The sequence below is a fragment of the Vitis riparia genome, chromosome 8 (assembly GCF_004353265.1).
Source record: "Vitis riparia cultivar Riparia Gloire de Montpellier isolate 1030 chromosome 8, EGFV_Vit.rip_1.0, whole genome shotgun sequence".
NCBI classification, from domain to species: Eukaryota; Viridiplantae; Streptophyta; class Magnoliopsida; order Vitales; family Vitaceae; genus Vitis; species Vitis riparia.
Window position 1 is genome coordinate 2,598,889 of NC_048438.1, and position 22,340 is coordinate 2,621,228.

The following is a 22,340-nucleotide window of genomic DNA, read 5'->3' on the forward strand; positions in this document are numbered from 1 at the left end:
TTAAGAAGTATATATTAAGTTACTATTTCAAAAATCCTTAAGGCTATGTTAGGTTACCAAAAAATATTAAGAAAAGAAAAAATTAATTTACATATTTTTAAATTATTTAATTTTACTATAATAGAGATAAATCAGTCAAATAAGTTTGAAGAAATATATAAAAATAATTTATTAAATATAAACTTATTTTTTATTTTATTTCAACTTTTCCTCTTTATCTTTTTTTCTTCCTATTTTCCCTCAAATTTTCAGGGAATCAAACATACCCTATGTAATTCTCATTTTTTTTTTATTTTTTATTTTACAAGAAAAGCACTTCAAAATATCATGAATTACTCTTTTAACTTTTTCAAAATGACTTATTGAGCTAAAGTTGCAATTTGGATACATTAAGTCAAATGTAACTTGCACCAAACCTAACTTTTGGTTGGGTTGAGAATTCCCAACCTACTCCCATTTTTGGACCACTAAGGTTTTTCATAGATTATTAAATTAAAACAGAATTCCCAATGAATAAACAATTAATATATCTCAAAGTTATAAGTCGTATTATTAATTACTAATTCAACATCAACACAACTTTAGCTTAATTCTTAACATTCAAAGATTTAATAATTTAAAAATGACAATTGCAATAGTATAATATGACAACAAAAAGTGAAAAGTTATTTTTTTTTTTTAATTTTATACTTTAAATAAAATAATAAATTATATAATTACAAATAATAAAGAATCAATAATAATTAATACATGAGTTTCAATGGGTTATTTGCATCTTCAACCCTTGAAAATTCGAATAAATTTTAACTAAAATATTATACATAAATTAAAAAATATATTTTTAAATATAAATATATAAAATTTATTTTTACATATAAAATATTTTTTAATTTATCTCTTTTAAAAGACAACTTTAATTAAATTTTTTTGAAAATAATTTCTTATTAGATTTTTTCAACGGTAGTAAATCTAAAAATAATTTTACAAAATTTAGAAATAATTTTTAAAAAATATTTCTCAAAATTACTACAAATCAAATTACAAAAACTTGACCACCTCAAGCCCAATTAGAATCTAGATTTAAATTAAGTGGGTAGGAAATGTGGCAACTTCCTTGCCCTTTTATGGCTTAGCTGCTTGAAAGTTGGCCACAAGTCACACAATAAACAAAATTCATTGACCAAAACACCCACAAGTCACAAGTTGAAGTGTGAACACTCTTTATTTTTAATTTTTTTATTATTATTATTATTTTTTTTCTTGGTTCAATGTCATAGTGGGAATCTAAACCTTGGAAAACCCACACTGGCCATGCATGTTAGGACAATATTCTCTTTTGAAATTAAATTTTCAAAAATTTCAACAATAATATATTTCAATTTTTCCTTTTCTATTTCACTTTCACACCTCTACATGTGTGCCTTTGGAATTTACTTGTTGAGACATCTGACTATGAGGTGGTATCTTGTTTGAAATTTGTCTCTATTTGCTAGTAAGCTTCAAAGATCTTAATCATCTTATGACTTTAAGGAAAAAAAGTTGGACTTCCACTTGTTCATTTGAAGACTATATTACTGAAGTTTGGATGCTCTATCCTTGTGTTAGAAATTTTGACTTTTGCATCATTCTATAGGAGAACTTTGTGTTGACCTTTGTCCCCATCAAGGAAGAAAAAAAAAACATAGTTCTTGCTTAATGATCACATCAATGCCCAAAATACCATAATTTTTGCTTAGTAATTCACATTAATGTTAATATTAAAGTTAAATATTTAACGGGTATTTGATAAATCAACTTAATAACTTAAAGTGACTTAATAATTTAATTTAAATCATTAATTAATTTAATATGTTTGGCATAATAATTTAATAACATGACTTAAAATAAAAAATAACTTTAAATAATAAGTAAAAACAATTAATTTATTGTTAAATTTATATCTTCATTTTACATTTTTACCTTGTTTATCTTAATTATCTTTACAATCTCTTTTACTACTCCATGATGTTTAATATTACTCGACTTCATTTATCCTAATTATAATTTATGATGATAAATATGTCAATTTGGTTATTAAAAATAAATTTTAAATTATTTTTATCAAACAATCTCAATATCTAAGTTTTAAGTCAACAATTTAAGTATAATTTAACTTAAAGTCCATTTAAATTTTTAAGTAATAAATATTAAGTTTTACCAAACATCCCCTTAGTTAAGTTGAGAACTTTATTTCATTTATTCTAATTTAGGATTCTATATGCTTCCTTATGACTTACAATACCCATGAAGACTTGAGATTGCCATAAACCCATCTTACAAGTATAGTTGAATTATTTTTTTTAATTAGACATAGAACTTAATTAAAAAAATAAGAAGCAAATTTAAGGAGTGCTTAGGCCTCGTTAAATGACATTCAAGCATTCAAATTTGATGTTGACTAGTTTTGAAGTTTTTTCCCTTTTCTATGTGCTTTAAATATATTGTTGTTATTATTTACATTTAATCCAATGAACTCAAGTTCGTGGTAACAAACCACATTCCCTCAACGACATAAGGAGTACCAAGGTGTTGTGTCTCAAGAACAAGGATAAGTGCAAATCCTAATAGTGTAAATCTTAGGGAAAATAGCATTCACCAAGTAATTATGTGTAATTAAACTTTTATATTTAGTGGATTTTTGCTTTGCAGTCCATCGTGCCTATGACTTTCATATTCATAAAGTGTCTTGAAGGATTTGTAAGTGGTTTCTTCATAGATGGTTTGCTCTAGGAGCGAACTCTAGGCAAATATGAAGCGCATGGGTACAAGTTATGTGTAGATACTTTTTTGAAGATGTTTCATCAAGAATTCAACTTAATATCGTATTTTATTCTATGAATGCAACATTTACCTTGTCGAATCTGGGCTTTTTTATGTATTACAAATATTTTTGTTGGAACATTGATACATAACTAATAGATTACTTATAGTATCTCCATTACCTAATAAAATGATCTTGTTATACGATTGAAAGTTTTGCTTTTATTAATTGAACACATTATAACAAAAAAAAAATGCAAAAAATTAAAAGATCCATTAGACTAATAATTGATGAGGACCACTTATATACTTGCTTAAGTAGTTCCGTGATACAACATCCTAGGCTTTGTTTGGTAATTATTTTTTAAAACAAAATTTTTATTTTCTAAATAAAAAAATAGAAACACGTATTTGATAATAAGAAAATAAAAAATAATGTTTTGTTCTTAAAAATAAAAATTAAGACGTTTTAAGATAACATCTTTCCCGTGTTTTTTAAGAATTGTTTTTAAAAAATAATTATATAAAATGATTAAAAGTAAAACACTACCATAAAAATTATTTTTAAAACAATGAAAATATGTTAACAATTATGAAAAATAGTTTTTGAAAAATGTCTTATGGTGTTTTATAAAGTAAAAGTCTGTTTATTAATTTAAAATATTTTTAACCTATTGCTTTATCTTTAATTATTTTAAATATTTGTAAATTTTTTTAAAAAAATTCCTTATAAAATTATTGAAAAAAAATCTTAAAAAATATAATATATATATATATATATATATTTATTGAACCAGTCCTAAATTTTGAAACTAGAATTTAGGGAACATGGCATTGATTCGTCGGTGGCTGCTGCCGCTGGATCGAGTCCACATGTGTAGATCTATGAAGCAGCTGGCTCCTCCTTGATTTCGGCCATGTCGGTGCTGCCGACATTCTATTCCGGTTTCTTCCTATAATTGGAAACCGGGTCGGGTGTGTGGGGGTCCGCCCTACTGGCCCTACATCAGGCGGTCCACATCTCATCTGATATTCACTGCTTATGAATCTATGATTAGTGAAGCTACCCCGCCCATATTTTCTCAAATTCTTTTTGATGAATGATAAGGCTTTTGGTTATCTTCTTAAATGCTCAAAAATAAAATTTTTCATTTTCAGTCATGAATAAAATTATGAATATGAAATTCATTTTTTTTTTTTATCATAAAACGTTTTTACGAAACAAAATAGGAAAAACATGGTAGAAAGATTTTTTTTTTTTTAAAGAAGAATGCATTTTGTAATTTATCCTACTTTTTATAATAAATAAAATAAAAGAAATTTGTTTTCGACAACTTTTATAATGAATAGATGAGAGAATTTCCAAAAATAGTTTTGAAGGTTTAGTTAACAATTGTTTTTCAAAATAATTTTTTATTTAAAAAAAGAAAAAGAAAAAAGAAAACATGTCTAATAATAAGAAAATCGAGAATGATTTTTTGATCTTAAAAACAAAAAAATAAGGTATTTTTTAAGAATATCTTTTAATTATTTTTATTTATTTTTTGAGAACCGTTTAAAAAAATAATTATATAAATAAAAAATAAAATATTAAAAATAAAAATTATTTTTAAAACAAATTTAAAAATATAAAAAACATATTAAAAATATTTCAATTCTCAAATATATTTTCACCCTATAAAATATTAAAAATTAGTTTTCAAAAAGTATTTTTTTTAACGATATTTCTCATATGGGAGTTTACTTTTACGTGAACAATACCAAAAGTGTGCAAATATAAGAATGAAGGTGGGCAAGGGAGTCAATTTGCAAGGAATGAAAGCAATAAAAAAGAGATGGAACATGATGGAGTAGTAGTCGCAATAGAGAGGAGGAAGTGGGGGAAGTGTTGAATAATAAATACGAGCATGAAATGAGGCCGATTGAGTGGGGGAGTAGTGACTCCCACGACATTGTATTTGTCGGTGATATGTGTTTCACACTTGCCTCCCTCTTTCTCCTTTCTCCCACTCCCTTTCCCAGAGAGCGTGCATCACACTCTCACCTTCCCCACTCATTTTTATGAGTCGATTATAAAAACAACTCTTTGTTTTCAATGCTTTCATTTGTAAATGTTGTTTTAAATATTCTCATCAATAGTGATGGATGAGCACCACGTTAATACGACTTCCTTCTATTATTATTATTATTATTTTCCAATTTCATTTTCTTTTATAACAACTTAGATATCCCACGTCTAAGAACTTCTTTATATTTTATAAACTTATTTTAAAATCATGACTCATTTAAGTTTTATGAGAGTATTTGTTTGTTTGAATTCATAATTTTATGAAACATAATGAAGATATTGTATCTACATGTAGGGGTATTTGTGATATCTTTATATCGGACATGAGAGAAAGTTCTTGATACTATATAAGTATGAATTTATATTAATTTTGTAAATACGTTTTAAAGTCGAAAAAACATTTTTGGGTGTAGAACAGATAATATCTATATGATTGCTTGTAAATGTGTTTTAAAACTGTGAGAACCAATTTGGATTTAGAACGAACAATATTTATACCATTATAAGTAGATTGTTACATTATCAATATGAATTACCTCAAAAATAATTTTCTACTATTTAATATAAGGTCATTACTATAAAATAGATATCACATTTTTATTTATATTTATTTTGTTATATATAGTAAAAAATTATAAACAAATTATTTTACGTTGTGATAACTATAAGTTATGTATAAATCTCATTTAATATCATCATTATCACATGTTATGTACAAATTATTATGCAGTTAGAAGTTATTTAAAAATTATTTTTGCTGTCACAAGTTATATAGAAATAATTATATATATATATATATATATATATATATATATATATATATATATATATATATTAATTAGAAACTATGTAAAGAAATTAAATTTCATGTCTCGATCTAGCCTAAAAGCTACACAATAATTATTATTAATTTAAGAGTAAAATTAATATATATTTGAAGTGAATGTAATGTTAATACAAATCTCCTTTCTTGATTATGAATGTTAGAGTAAAAGTCGACATAATAAAATAAGTCGCACTATATCACCATAAGTGAAACAATATTGAGAATAATTATAAGTATGGTATAAAAGAACATTAATCACATGTATATCTATATATTTAGTCAACTTTTATGAAGTCCCAATAAAAGTAAATATATATATATATATATATATATATATATGAAAATGAATTTTATTAATAGCGGTATATTAGAACCAATTTACGTTGATATTGATTTCTTTGAATGTCTTGATGAAAATTGATCTTCTAGCAAATGAATGATATGAATAGTCTTATTGATTTATGATATATAATATATTGTCATTATATTTATTATTTTTATTTATCTAATGTTTTTTTCAAATATTATTTATATATGAAATTATATATTCTATTTCAAGATGAACGGAAAAGATATATGTCTCATAAATTGTGCAACCGCTCATACATTAACAAAAGTTAATGTTAGTTCCATACTAGATCGTGCATACTTGATTGAAGGTAATAAGAATAATTTTTTGGTCCATTTGATCGAATATATATATTAGTTCTATACTAGATCATGCATACTTGATTGAAGGTAATAAGAATATTTTTTTGGTCCATTTGAATATATATATATATATATATATATATTTTACTTTTAAATTAAAAAATAGTAATAGTAACTTTTATATATGATATGAGAACTCTAGTAAGCATATATTAAAAAAAGTAATAACTTTAAAAATTGAGGTACTAAAATTTTTTTGCTACTTTAAATTTTAAAAAATGATTTTTAATCTATACTTAAAAAAATGTATCAACTTGATGCTTAATTTTTTAAAACTATTAAAAAGTCATAACCCTTTTAAAGTATGTTTTCAAAGAGTTCTTTCATTTTATATGGAAGTTATCATTTGGGTTTTATTTGGTTCTCGAAAAGTATTAAAGAAAATGATTTTCTTATATTTGGTTTCACTATGAAAAATGTGAAAGAAAATCAAATACAATTAAAATTAGTTGAAAATTTATGTATTTTAAAATTATTTAATCTTTATATGATCAAAGAAAATAAGTGAAATAAATTTCAAGGAGCATATAAAAATAATTATTGACATTAAATTTATTTATTTTTTATTTTCTTTCCATTTTCTTTTTCTCACATTTTCCCCGGAACTAAACACACACACACATATATATATAACAAGAAATGTATCCAAACAACACTCGAATATCTAAAATATTTTTTAAACTTAATTTATATTTTTTTTTAAATAAAAACCATTTAAAAAAAATTAACTTTCTTTGATAATTTCACAAGAAAAAGTTCTTGGTATGCTTAATCATCTCATTTATGATCAGAATTGTACAATTTATTACAAGGATGCAAGATTATTTTGTCAAAATTTCACGGATTAACTTTGACGAGTTTAGAGTGAATTATTTTTTCATGACAAAAATGTCATACAAAATTCCATCATTTAATAAATTTCAAAATTTTAATAAATTCAAAATTAAATTTGAGATAACCATAACCATCATACTCTAGAAATTTGAAACCTATTGAATGCATACAAAATAACTATTTTCAGAAGTGCGTAGAAGTGATCATTGGCAGCACTTAAATTTAAGTCGGATTTGTGGCCAACTTGAATTAATGAACACTCACCTTGAATTGATAAACATGAACTCAATCTGTGTGCACTTGAAGTGATTAATCTAAGCTTAATCCAATTTCATTTTTTTGAATTTAGATTATGTGGTGTTTGTTTTTTTACTTAATTCTAAATAGAACCTTAATGCTTAATAGTGTTAAATATTAGGTTGTTTGTTTTTGCAGTATTTTATTTCTATTAAATATCAAAAAGTAAAAAAATCAATATATTATTTTTTCTATTTAAAAAAAGTTACATATTTTGATTTTTTCTATTTAGTAAAAAGTTTATAATAAGTCATGAAAAAGTAAAAAAACAAATAACCTAAATTCTAAAACTAAATTGTTTTCAACAAAAAGTCAAAAAAACAAACACCACCTAAGTTTTTGTCTAACTGTTTTTCCTCTTCCATTGATTACATGCCGAAACAAACAATAAACGTGAAATAAAAAAAAGAAATAAACTACGTGTTTTAATATCTAACTTTATTGAAAGAGAAAGACGTGATATAAAGATGAGTCTAGTATAAAATATCTAACTTTCCATAAAATTCACTATTTTAAAATTTATTAGTTTTTTTTATGGGATACCTAAAAGATTATTCATTATCTTGGTAAGAATAATGGGATCGTTGTTTGATTTTATTTTATTTTATTTTATTTTAATATCCTTTTTCATTGGATTAGAGTTAGGAATTACGAATTTGAATCACTTTGAGGTTTTTATAATGATTTTTTGTCTATAATTTTTATGTATTTATACTGAAATTTAAAAAATAAATAAAATAATATTTCAAAATGAGTGTTTAAACCAATTTAAATATAGAATAAAATTAACATTTTAAATTTATGTTCACATATTTTCTTATAGCTAAAAAATGATAAGTCAACAATCACCCATTTCATATAAAAGAAGAAAAAATTAAAATACATATAAAACAATACCATGAAAAAAATATGACAATTAAAAAAGTCTGTTAGGGTAGTATTTGGTTGGTACAAGGAAAAGTCCAAAATAAAAAACTCTTTTCATTTCTAGGCAAAACTTGTGGTTCATTGATTGAACAACATGGATTTTTTTTCCTATTTTATTTTATTTATTTATTTTAAGAGCATGAATCTAACCTACAAGTGGACTAAATACAACAACCAATGAAGGCCACCAACTCCAACCCTCCTTTGCACCACAATTTCCATGCTACTGTTATATGACAAGTGTGGCTTTCATCACCAACCCTTGATTGTTACATTTTACTTCCCCATTTCTTTGGTGTTTGGTTGGTTTATCTGCTTTCATAGACTATCATTAATCTTTCTTTTTGGTAGTCAAGGTCAACTGGGATGAATCTTTGATTTTTTATTTTGGATTATAAACATTAAAATCTTATGTTTTAGTAAAAAATATATATTAATATTATAAAAGTTTCATTTTATATAAAATAATTTATGAGAAACTTGAATCATGGAGTTTGGTGACATCTTTTGTAATTTATATTATTTTATATTTATTTTTGGACAATAAATAAAATGCATGAAATTTAAAATAAAATGTGATATGACGTTGCAGCTTTTAAATATTGCAAACCAAAGGTAAAAGAGTTGGATAGAGGTCAAATGATCTAAGATGAAATTAGTAAATTTAACCTCTCTTTGATTTATGCTCTTATCTTTTACTTAGGGCTATTTTGTTTCTAAAAAATTTGAAGGAAAATAGAAAAAAAATAAAGAGAAAAATAAACAAAAATATAAATTTCTAACTTTTATGGTGAAACTAAACATAAAAAAAAATGACTTCTTTTAGTATTTTCTTTTTCTTTCTTTAATGTTTTTGGAGAACCAAACATAATATAAAAGTTAGAATCAATTATTAGGCCTTAACTTGAATTCTTCAATTTATGCCATCACTTGATTAGTTTTTCATTGATCCATGTTGATGTTAAACTTCAAGTGTTTACCTACCATGGATCTCTCTCTCACCAATACGCACCTTAATGTTTCACCAAATCCTCATTTGATAACAAATTTTAGTTCGCTTTCCCTTTCAAGTAAACCTTCATTTTAAAGAAATTTTATAAACAAGAAACTTCACATGAATGAAATTTTTTCTTAGGAACCTTAAAGAGGTGTGAACTCTAAATAACACCTATGCTTCCCTTAAAGAAATATTTTACATGCCTTTGTGACTGTTCATGTTAACTGTTATACTTGTGGGATATCTTCTACTATTGATTCTTCTTCTAGAGCAAGAGATTCTTCCTTCCAATCTTCAAGAGACATGCCAAAGACCAATACTTGCCATGCAGTTTATGCGAATTGGCTAGCAAGATACTAAAGTAGTCAATCTTAACCTAACATTACGTTATGCAATGAATAAGATAGAGAGAGCGGTAGAATCTTATAGTCATTTAAAATCTTAGATTCCCTCGTAATATCATTGTTATAACTAGGTTGCATGGTTTAATTAATACTTGATAAATTATGATGATATCCTATAATAATGTTGTGCGTGCCTTCAAGACAGTGGATATTTTGAACTAAAGATCTATAATCATTTGAGATTTCATTTTGGATATTTCAAAAATCACTATATTTGATAAAATAAATAGAAAGTGATCCAAAATAGATAACCTATAGCTTTTTGTAAGCAATTTTCTAAGAATTAGGTAGTTTTTTCTTCATTCAACCTAAGAGTCAAAACTCTTAATAGACAAATCGCTATCTTTTTGTGGAACTTTTGGGCCTTAGCTTGAATTCTTCTAATAATGCCACCACTTAATTGGCTTTTCATTGATCCATTTTAATATTACACATAATGTGTTTACCTACCATAGATCTCTCTCTCACCAATATGCACCTAAATATCTCACCAAATCCTTCTTTGATAACAAATTTTAGGTCCCTTTCCATTTCAAGTAAACCTTCATTCTTAAGAAAATTTTTAGACAATAATCATTAGTTAAATGAAAAATTTTCCGAAGATAGAACCTAAAGAGGTGTGAATTCAAAATAATACCTATGTGTTCCTTCACTCAATTTTAACCTAACGTTAAGTCATGCAATAGTAGAGAGACCAATTGGATCTTATGGTTATTTAAAATCTTGGATTCTTATAGAATAACAAAGTTTCGACTACACCCTATTATGTAATTAATACTCAATGAGTTATGATCATATCCTACGATTATGTTGTGATGGCCTCCAAGACGGTCCATATTTTAAATTAAAGGCCCATAATCATTTCATATTTGATTTTAGATCTTTTGAAGTCACTTTTTATAACACAACAAAAGTATTTGTTCAACCTAATATCATGTATTTTATTAGAAAAATTCAAATTAAGAAATTATCTAAATCAAACATGTATTTTCCAATTAAATTGAATTATACTAATTAAATTCTAAAATTTATTTAAATTTTATAATTTTAATACATGTAACACTTTAACTAGAGAAATTCAACTAATGAATTCGTTTAAACAAAAAGGGTTTTCCAATTAAATAAACTTTGTTAATTAAATGCTACAATTTATTTAAAATTTGCTAATTAAATACTACAATGCATTTAAAATTCATTATTATTTTTTATTTTGTAGAGCTTTAAGTAAAAAAATTCAGTTAATGGAATTATTTGGGCATGTAAAAACATCACCATTTCCCCCTTTTTTTTTCTAATTAAATCGAATTTTCCAATTAATTGCTACAAAGTCAATTTCAATATTCGCACGAGCTAATTGACTAATTCACTCAATTATTCCTTAAAAAAAAACATAACAATCTCAACCGACAAAATAAAGAAATAAAAGAAAAAAAGAAAAATCTCATCCAAATAATAAAGCCCAAACCATAGGCCCAAATATATTTTGTTCCAAGAATAAATTTAGATTGAGGTTAGCCCAACATGGATGTTCTACAAATCGAGGCCCAGATCTGTGAATGCTTAAGCTCAAGTTCATGATGTTGAGTCAACTCAGTCACAATATTAATTTCAACACCATCAAAATCCAACTCAATTAGCCTAAAGAACCACAAAAGAGATGATTTTCTTTTGAAACTGGTGTGTTCAATTCACAACCTTCAATCGATGTTGTATTTTGAAACATGACTTCATTTGAAAACAATGTTTTCAAACCATGACTTATTCTATCGATTAAATGGGCGATGAACCAATAAAAAGCACACAAGAACTAGCTTATATACATAAAGGTTATGTTTCATTCCGGAAAGTTTGAAAGAAAATGTGAGGAAAAGAAAAAAAAAAAAAAAAGAAAGAAATAAGAAATATATTTAAAATTAATTAATTTTTTTTATATACTACTTCTACTTTTTTTTTTCACTTATTTAACTTTTCTATATAAAGGTTAAATAACTTAAAAATATACAAAATTCTTAATAATTTTAATTATATTTGATTTTCTTGCACATTTTCCATAACAAATTCAAATATAAGAAAATCATTTTCTTTTAATATTTTTTTTCCAGTACTTTCATTCCTTTTTGTAGAGAATATTGTACAAAATATTTTCTTAGTTAATATATTATTGTAATATTATATTTGCTTATAAAATAAGAAAAGTTGTTAGGAATATCTTTATAAATATTTTAGGTCATAAAAAGAAAAAGTTATAAAATGAAGATGTGCTAAAAACTATATAAGGTGGATAATGGGAAACACCCAGTTGAGAGAAAGGCTTGTGGTTTAAGGTGTACATAGATAACAAGGAGCGGGGAATATGAGATGTTTGGGAACTCAATAATTGTATTTGATTTTATCCCTAATAATATTTTCTATGGTATAATGGAATAATTCTCTCTTATATATGGATGTAAGCATGGTTGAGTGAATCATGTTAAAACCTCGTGTACTTTTATATGATTGTTTTATTTTTGTGTTTTTAAACTAACATTGTTTGCATTAAAACTTTGGAAAACATAAGACCGAACCATACATAGCTAGAATATTCTAGGTGTATACTTGTTAAATATTAGTTTTGGCCAATGTTCTCCTATCTTCATATTTGGTGGAATCGAATTTGGAAATGATCTTTCTTTACATTGGGATTTCTCGATACATCTCACATTGGGAGAAATTACACATGCCTTTCTTTCTAAAGGCCTTTAACAGCAATATGTATAAGTTGTCAATCAACATGTCCGAGCTTACACCTTCTTCCACAATTTCCATCCAAAGATACAAAGAATATATATAGTTTGAACTCTCGTTTGAGGAAGCAAAAAACTCCTGGCATGAACCCAGAGCTAGCTACAGCACTGCCATTGGAGTACTGGACCGATCAAAGCTGCTATGAACGGCTCTCGATCGGTTCTTCTTCTTAGGCCAATATCCAAGTTGATCATGAGCCTCTCTAGCTCCTAACATTCCATTCCCAAATGGAATAGGAGCCGGTGAGGGAACTTGCGCGACGCCTTCTTTGGTGGCACCTACATTACTCAATATCCTCACAATTCCTAAGTAGTTTAAGGACTCAGCTATCTGCAGTGCAGTTACGCCTTTGTTGGTGCGAGCTTCTACATCTGCGCCCTTCTTTACTAGCAATTCGATCACATCAGCGTGTCCAGACTCCACAGCGCAATGCAGGCCTGTATATCCATCTTCTTCTCTAGCATCAATGTCCACCCCCTTCTCTATCAGTGCCTTGACAGCTTCCATTCGACCCTTGAATGCGGCTCGGTGCAGTGCTGTCCATCCATGCTGGTCCCGCCCGTTGATTGCTGCTCCATTCTCAAGCAGCTTGTGGATTGTCCTCACTTCGCCTTTCCTAGCTGCGGCGCACAGGTTGTCCCCTAGGCTGAGGGCATCGTAAAGGCGAGTGTGGCCGTACTCAGCTGCTACATCGTATGCCGTTTTCCCAGACCGGTTTCGGATGTCTTTGTTTGCCCCCTTTTGCAGCAAGAGCTTCACCATGTGCTCATCGCCTAAGCCTGCAGCAATGTGTAAGGGTGTGTCCCCGTTCTTGTTCCGAACATCAGCCCTAGCACCGCTGGCCAGCAACAGTCTCGAGCAGTCCCGTCTTCGCTCCATGGCTGATAGGTGTAAGGCTGTGCTGCCGTCCTTTGTGATGGCGTCAGCGTCAGCCCCCTTGAGTAAAAGAAGCCTCAAAACCTCCATGTGACCTCCTCTCGCAGCCAGGTGAATTGGGCCCAAGGTAGAAGATTGGGAGCGCTCTGTGCTGGCTCGATGAGCCAACAGGAGCTCCACGATCAACGCTTCTCCAGACGCCGCCGCCGCCTCCAGTGGCGTGGACCCTGACCGGCTCTGAGCCTCCACATCAGGCTCGAACTCAAGGAGCAATTGAACCAGGTCGGCTCTACCTTGAGTAATAGCCAGGTGAAGTAATGTTTGGCCATGCGAGTCAACTGAGTTTGCTCCATTCCACGCCGAGTCACTCCTCTCGAGCACCTCCCTAACTTCATCCATGGATCCATCTGCAACAAGCTGGGCCAAGATTGGCGATCCAACAAACATGATTCTGATGCCGCTGTCGATGAACACTTGCTTCTTCTTTGTGGTGAACCAGTCATTAGGAACAGATTCAACAGCTGCGCCAGGGACGACACAGCTGTGTAGAAGGAAGGAATCATCACAGTGAGGAAACGAATTGGGAAGCAAAGATCCCGGAGGGAGATGATAAGATATCTCTACAGTGAGGGTGGCGAGAGGCGCTATGATTGCCACCTGGGGCTTCACTGTGTACCGCATCTTGTTCATTGGTTGAAGCCGGAAGGCTACAGGCATGGTGTACATAACATTCCGCAAGATGAGCTCCCCGTAACACTTCTGGCCAGGTTCAATCCTGATTGCAACAAGGTTTGAGGGCTCTAAGCTTATGAGCCTGTCCATCTTTACCTCTTCTATACAAAGATGTATGTAACCTTCCAATTCTCCTTCACTGTGTATTTCCCTCTTTCTTGAGACTAAACCTTGATGGGTTTTAAAAGAAAGGCAAAACCCATGAAGAGAAACCGAGATTAAACATGGGAGATGAAGAAGATGGAGGTATTTGAAGGATGGAAAACAAGGCCGGCACTGCTGAGAGAGTGCCACATGGTGGGTGTTAAAACCAAAGCTGACTTGTTCTATTCGGCCTGACAACTGTATAACTCCTAAGACACAGTTGTGCAAGTCAAAAAATTAAGCAACACTTGCATAATTTTTTCTGCAGAAGTCATTTTCAGTCTTCATATTAAATCATAGACACAAACACAAGAAAGAGAGGAAGAAAGCAGCTTTCATATATTAATGTATTTGTGTATTATGCAGCAAAGTATCATTTATTTTTTATTTTTTTTAAGTAACAAAGTACTGCCATAGGAGAATATCATATTCGAGCTTGTGGAAAGTCCAAAGGAATAATATGATTTTGATGATTTCAAAAACATCTCAGTGTGAAATGAGGGCTATATGATGGAGTGGTGTTGTTTACTTGGCCAACTATAGGGACAAATTGACAATAATGCTGTAACATTAGTGATCTTGTTGATTGGGTCATCTTCCTTTTATTTATTTCCTTTAGGGGAGTGTTCCATTTGGGCATTTGGCTATACACAACTCAACAAAACAACAGAAACTTGTCTCTTTGCTCTATTGGATCGTGTGCTATATGTGTGGAATATTCATTTGTTTGGTGGACTCTAGGCTTGCTTTGCCTTGGTCAATTAATATTTTTCCTCTAGACATAGCTAGCGTTGGACCTGCAAAATTTTTTATGACCTATTCTTTGATTGTAATGCACCATAAAGGCCAATAATAGAAACACCCAATTCATCACATACCAACCACATTATATTGCATCATTCTCTGCGGGTTAATCAAGCCATTAGAGCTGGGATATTTTATTTTCGAATTTGATGGGTGCTTAGATGTCTATTAATTTACTATTTCTTGGTATTAAACTTATTAGGTGCTTAGATGTCCATTAATTTACCATTTCTTGGTGTTAAAGTAAGAAGAAAATTAAGTGTTCTCTGTAATATTGTATTGGTGCAGTTTAGGGTCTATTTGGAAAACAGATATTTGATTTCTTAAATAAAATTTTATTTTTTAAAATCTGTTTTTTGAGAAATATTTTTTTAAAAAAAAAACATTACTTAGTACTAAGATTTATTCAATAGTTTTTTATTGATTAATATCCAAAGGTTGGAAGAGATAGTGGATGAAATTTAATGGGTGTTAGGAAAATCAACTTAATAACTTAAAATTATTTAATAACTTAATTTAAGTTATTAAGTAAATTAAATATGTTTGATAAAATAACTTAATGGTATAACTTAAAGTAAAAACTAACTTTGAGTAATAAATAAAAATAATTAACTTATTATTAATTACATATTTTCATTTTAGTTTTTTTTTTTTTATCTATGTTTGCCCTAATTATCTCCATAATTTCTTTTGCTACTCTATAACTTTATTGTTACTCAACTTCTTTTACCATAATTATAATTTATGAGGATAAAAATTTCAATTTAATGATTTAAAATAAATTTTAAGTTAGTTTTATCAAATAAGTTTAATACTTAAAATAAAAATTAAATAATAAGTTTTAAATCAACAGTTTAAATATAGTTTATTTTAAAGTCAATTTAAATTATTAAGTAATATATATACCAAACACTCCTAAAAATATGCTTTTTATCACTAAGTATGTTCATTTATTTATTTTTTGATTTGGTGGTTTAATATGTTTAAAGTGTTTTAAAATGATTTGTGTTTTAAATTAAGCTTTATTTTCAAATATTTTAATTTTAATTTTAAATTTGAGGTTTGAACGGTACTTTAACATCTATTTCTATTTCGATTTTGGACTAAAAAACAAATGCCAGCCAAATAGAGAGAAGATTAAGGAAGAAGGATAGGATGAAACTAGGAATATCCCTTTATAAAAATGCAAAATATGCTGTATTAAAAGTTAGTTTATACTAATTGAAATGTTGCAAAAACTCAATGTTAACTAATTAATAAAACTATGTCTAACCATAAAGTAATTTGGGTTTTTATAGGAGTTTCATTGTTAGGAGGAAAATTATGTTAAAAAATAAAAATACTTGAAGTGTGTATTAAAAAATGATATGCCAAAATTCCTCCTTGTTGGATTGCAAAACTTGAATCAATTTTATTATGTTTCATTCAAAATGTCGGAGGTTGAGCTCCATGTTAAGCTCACAGGATCGAGTTGCTCAGTTAGTTTACAACGATTGAAGGGAGTAGCGCCTCTTGGAATTTTTTTTTTTTTATTTTTTATATAATGAATAACGAGTTTGTCCTTCTTATATATTTAACTATTTTATATTTTAAGGTTTTGTTTTTTTTTTTTTTTTTTGGAGAGTGGTTGTAATTAAGAGTAGTTTTTGAGAGTTTTATGATTGTGCTTCTAATTCCTTTTGATCAATGGATTCTTGAGTATCCGTGCATTCTATGGACATAGGAATCACATTGATTGTTGAACCATATTAAAAATCTATTTTTTTTCTACTCGTATGCGTGTATGATTTGATTAATATTATTGATATATTTTTCTTATTTTCTTTTTCAAGTCTCCAAAAGGCATATATAAGAATCGCACATTAGAATTTATAATTACTTTTTATTTATAATTGCACTTATTGGTGAAAATAAAAAATGAAAATAAAATGAGAATTGATGTGAATCACAATACAATGTAGAAGAGAAAATAAAATTTTAATTGGAATAAAATTTGATTTTCATATTAATGAATTTTTACTCGTATTCTTATTCTCAAGAAAAATCCAAATATATTATTAAATAAGAATGAAACATGACTTATACGTAGTTGCACTCCAAGTTTATATTGCAGAATTGTAATGCATGGAGTTCAGATCCTCACATATATGACCATATTCCCAACTTGAAGACTGCAGTAAACTGCTAAATAAGAAGCTTTCAAATGAAATAAATATGAAAAATATTAGCATTTGTTCAGATCATATGGCATGGGATTGGGACAAAGGTATTTGGGAAGCTTTTGTTAGTGTCTGATAAAGGCTACTGCAAAAGCCAAATGGGGAATAGAGTGACAAATAATAATAATAATAAACAATTTCATAGACTGTTAATTCTTAAGAGGGGTTTTGTTACCTAGTGATTTCTCTTATGCCTTCTTATGATTTCATTAATTAATTTTTTTATTTTACAAGAAACCCATTTAAATATTTTTCTTTTTGTAGTGATATGGTGTATTCAATTGATGCATAAAGACATATAATAGGCTAAAAACTACCTCATGTTGTCTGTTACTAAGCATCATTGTTACAATAAGATCATGGGGTGGTTCCATATCCCCAACCCTGTCTTTATCATAGAAGCTTTTTGGCCAATCATACATGTAAGAATGTGAAAATTAATGAGAAGTGTGTTTATTTTGAAAAATGGACTCATAAAATATGGTTGATAGCAACTGTTCTAAAGACATTTTTTGAAAACAAATATTTTAAAAATATATATATTTTTGGGTATTTAAAAAAATAAAAGCACTTTTAAGTCTTGTTTGGATAGCATTTAACTTCTTGATTTAGTAATACAAGAAATAGGAGTAGTTACTATTATAGCAGGTTTGAATTTTATGTTTAGAAACTATATTTTAGAAATATTTTTTATTAAATAAGAATAATTATGATATTTTTAAAAAGTTTTAATTAATTTTTTTTTCTTATTGATCTTCCTATCTCTCCAAAATATGGATAAACCATATTGAGACATACTTTTAAATTAATGTTTGACCTACAAACATTGTATTTTAACATTTGCGAAATTTATTTGAATAAGACTTTAATATATTAAACCTTTTCATAAATTCATTATTTTCAATAAATATAAAAGGATTGATTCAAATATTGTCTTAAAACATTATAGAAAAGTTTAAAGAAAAATGTGAGAGAAAGAAAATGGAGAGAAGAAGTAGAAGAAAATAAAAAATAAAAAAAAAACTTTTTCCAATTATATAACTCTTCTATATAAATATTAAATTATTTAAAATATACAAATTTCTTAATAATTTTAATTATATTTGATTTCCTTTCACATTTTTCATAATAAAATCGGAGAAAATAATTTTCCTTAATATTTTTTTTTTCTTTTCTAGTATTTTTGTGAATCAAACATAGTGTTCATTTATTAAAAAAAAAAAGATTTGTCTTCTTGCACACCAAGAACCATTAAATAGATATGGTGCATTGCCATATAAACTGCAAAATCATTTCTTTATTTGTTTTATAGCAAAAAAAAAAAAAAAAAATTGTTCAAATAAATGTAAGCCAATCTTCAACTAAAATTTTGAGAAAAGAATTGTCTTAATCACTATGGGTTCATGCAATGAAGCCGAATGTTTACCAAGTCTAAGATATTCAATTTCTTGAATATTTAAATTGCACTAGGCATGGAGTCTTCCTCCTAACTTTCTCTAAGTATGCCTTTTCCATCACTAAATATTAAATAACATCACTAGATTGATTGCCTCTAGAAGCAGCTGTGAATATTGGACTATAGGCCTTCATAGATTGATTGAACCATTGATTCAATCATTATGGTTAAATATTGAATCTGAATTAATTTTTCTTGGAATTTTTCTATTGATTTGCATCAACTAGTAAATCTGCAAGTTTAATCACAACTAGTTACTGAGTACTGTTGATGAACTATGAATAAAAACTTGAAATGACATGAAAATTCATGGAAAATATTGTAGGGAATTGAAAAAAATAAAAATAAAAATTGGAGGTTTTTCTTGGGGAAGAGAGAGGAAAAGGGAGTCCCATCCTGGTATGCCAAAGTCACCATTAATTTAGAGGGTCTAGCATGCTTGGTGTCTTGTGAAATTTTGATAGGGTGGTTAACAACAAAAGGAATAATGATAATTAGTATTACAAAGTTGTTATTGAGATAGAATGTTTCAAAGTTGTTATTGCAAAAAATAATAATAATAATAATAATAATAATATTCTCTTGGTACTATTTGTTTTCTTGAAGAGATGGATACCTAAGATCGATATATGTTTCCGTTGATTATCAAGATGAAGAAACTATTAAGATTCTAGTTATATTAATATAAGGTGAACACCTAAGAAGAGGGTGAATTGAGTGTTAGTCTCTTTTTACAAATTAAAACAAATATCAACTATGATGAATGTAGGAGACAAATAAGTAATAATATAATAAAAACAATAAAAAATAATTGCACATAAATAGAATAGAAAAAAAGAGAACTACAAACTCTGATTTATAGTGATTTAACATAATCCTGACCTACATCCCCTCTCCTCTAACTTTTATCCAAAGTTTGAGGTTCCACTATACCAAGGTTTCCAAACCAAGTATTAAGACATTACATTTATGTTAATTGGCTCAAATGGACACTTTATAATTTTCCTCAAGAGATGCCTTTATAAGGAATCCCGGATCTCTCCGTTTCCTATCCCAAGAGTGTTTGGAATGATGGAGGCTAAAACTCTCATTTCTCTCTAAATAGTGGAAAAGACGATTGAAAGAATTAGAAACCCTAATCCCTAAGGGGTTATTAATAAGGTTCCTTATGGGGCTTTAGTGACTTGAATGCATTAAGGGGGTGTTTGGTACGTCAGAATAGGGAATGGAAATAATATTTTGTTTCCTTTCCTATTTCTTAGTGGAATGGAATGAATTTGATGATTCCATTTCTAGCATTTGGATGAACTTAGGAATGCAAGATTGGAATGATTATTTGTTTCCATTCCAATGTTTGATAATAATAGGAATGGAAATGAAAAGGAAATAAATTTACAATAATATCCTTACATATAATTTAAAATATTTTTTTTATTTTTACTTTTATTTTAAAAAAATAAAATTTGAGAGGTTTTTTGTTATTAAATAATAAGACTAAAAAATATATATATACTCAATAAATAAAAAATTAGCTATAAAAAATCGTATAACCCTAATGCACAAATATTCAATTATTATTTTTATTAAAATTTTGAATAATTTGTCATGCTTAAGTAGTTATAAAATTATATTTTTCAAAAAAAAATTATTTATTATAATATTTAAATTCTCAAAGCTAGCAAATGTTTTTCCTATTTTTAAAAGAGGAAATAAAAGAATTCAAATTTATTCTGCGAGACGGCAGAATCCATATCTTTAACTAGGAAAGGAAGACACCGATAATAATAAACAAAGGGGAAAAAAAACCAAAAGTTTTGTTTTTGTTTGTTTTTTTCTTTTTATTTTTTTCCTAACCATTAAAAATTTTCAATATTGTAAACACGTGAAATCGAAAAATCTTTTTCCAACCATTTCAATTTTTCTCTCCAGTTTCCATTAATACAAGATAAAGAAACATCAAAGATTCCAAACATAAATTAATAAAAAAAAATTAATCAATTTATAGAGAAGAAGAAACACATATAAAGAAGTAGAAGAAGAAAGAGAAAATAAGGTAAACCTGATCGAAGATGTAGAAGGGAGTTTTCAGAACCTAGTTGCAGCAAACAATGATGAATCCTAGATCCAACAATCAAAATGAACATCCAAAACCCTATAAATTAAAAATTGATTTTTTTTTTTTAAATATCGTGGAAGGTTTAATTGATTCAATTTGGAAAAATCACTTGTTGCAAAGAATTGGATGATGAGTGGGTCTCTAGCTTTGCAAAGAAGATAAGAAGTGGATGATGAATAGATCTCTACCTTTACAAAGAAGATAAACATCGGGTTTGAAGAACAAGATAAGAGGGTAAAATAGTAATTTAGGTTATTTTATATTATCAAATAGGTTTAATGAATCAAAATACCACATACTTTTAATGAATCCAAATCCGACTCATAAGTTGAATTTGATTTCTGCCGGAATAATTTTTTATTTCATTTCCGCCTTCTTAACATTTATCCAAACATAGGAATAAGGGAGAAAAGGAATGAGATGTCTATTCCCACTCCCTATTCCCGTGTACCAAACACCCCCTAAGGGTTTTGATCACTTAATCTAACTTTAAAATGTCCTTATTGATTAATTATCCTAACATGATTGTTTAATTAATCAATTTGCTCAATTTAGAGATGTTGTTCACTAACACATGTACAATCTTACAAATTACCAAAATACCCTTACAAACCGTGTCATTAAGGTGTATGAGCTTGAGTGAGGACCACTAGGATAGTACTAGTTCCCATCATAATCCAATTCTAAGGTTGATTCAACATCCTACTATAGATAATAATGAGACAATGTTTCGTTTCGTAACCTACTATTCACTACATGGAGATTCCCCATGAATTGGTGTTCGTAATCTAACAAGGTAGTGCTATCACCTATTAAGATTACCTTTTCAATCCTTGAGTTATAGATCTACCTATTGTATGATCAATTGACATAGTCTAACTCCAAGGAGTATATGTCAAACTTCCACTAAAGAAAATGTTATGACCAGTCTTTTAGATCACATGTTCTTTGGATCACCCAAAGAAATACACCGTCTCAATCCTATGAGATATCGTGTTGCCTCTATTGAAAATACTTATTATCACCAATCTCCAACAACGGTGACCCAATCCATAGGGATATGTGACCACGTCGAGGTGTTACTCATATATTAAAGCCACCTATTGATTTTGGCATAGATTCAATATCATTTTTAGGTTGAGAGTCCATACAATACAGTGGTTTGGTGAATTATGACAATCGATAGCCTTTCATCATGATTCACCATAGGTTTTATTCAATGTGTAACCATACATACTATTGCACTCACAATAAGAAACTTATCCAAATAGTCAAGATAAGTCATTTCTCCAATTAAGAGGTAGTGCACTACAATCTTTACTAGATTGCCTAAATCCATGAATTAA

At 28.0% G+C, this 22,340-nt stretch overlaps 1 protein-coding gene across 1 annotated transcript; it reads right to left on the reverse strand.

Annotated features, from left to right (window-relative positions):
• Positions 1-12,485: 12,485 nt before the first annotated feature.
• LOC117921059 (ankyrin repeat and protein kinase domain-containing protein 1-like) lies at positions 12,486-14,434 on the reverse strand. The gene has a single exon (XM_034838827.1). It carries the CDS (start codon positions 14,343-14,345, stop codon positions 12,747-12,749), a length of 1,599 nt encoding a protein of 532 aa, XP_034694718.1. The 5' UTR covers positions 14,346-14,434; the 3' UTR covers positions 12,486-12,746.
• Positions 14,435-22,340: the final 7,906 nt, after the last annotated feature.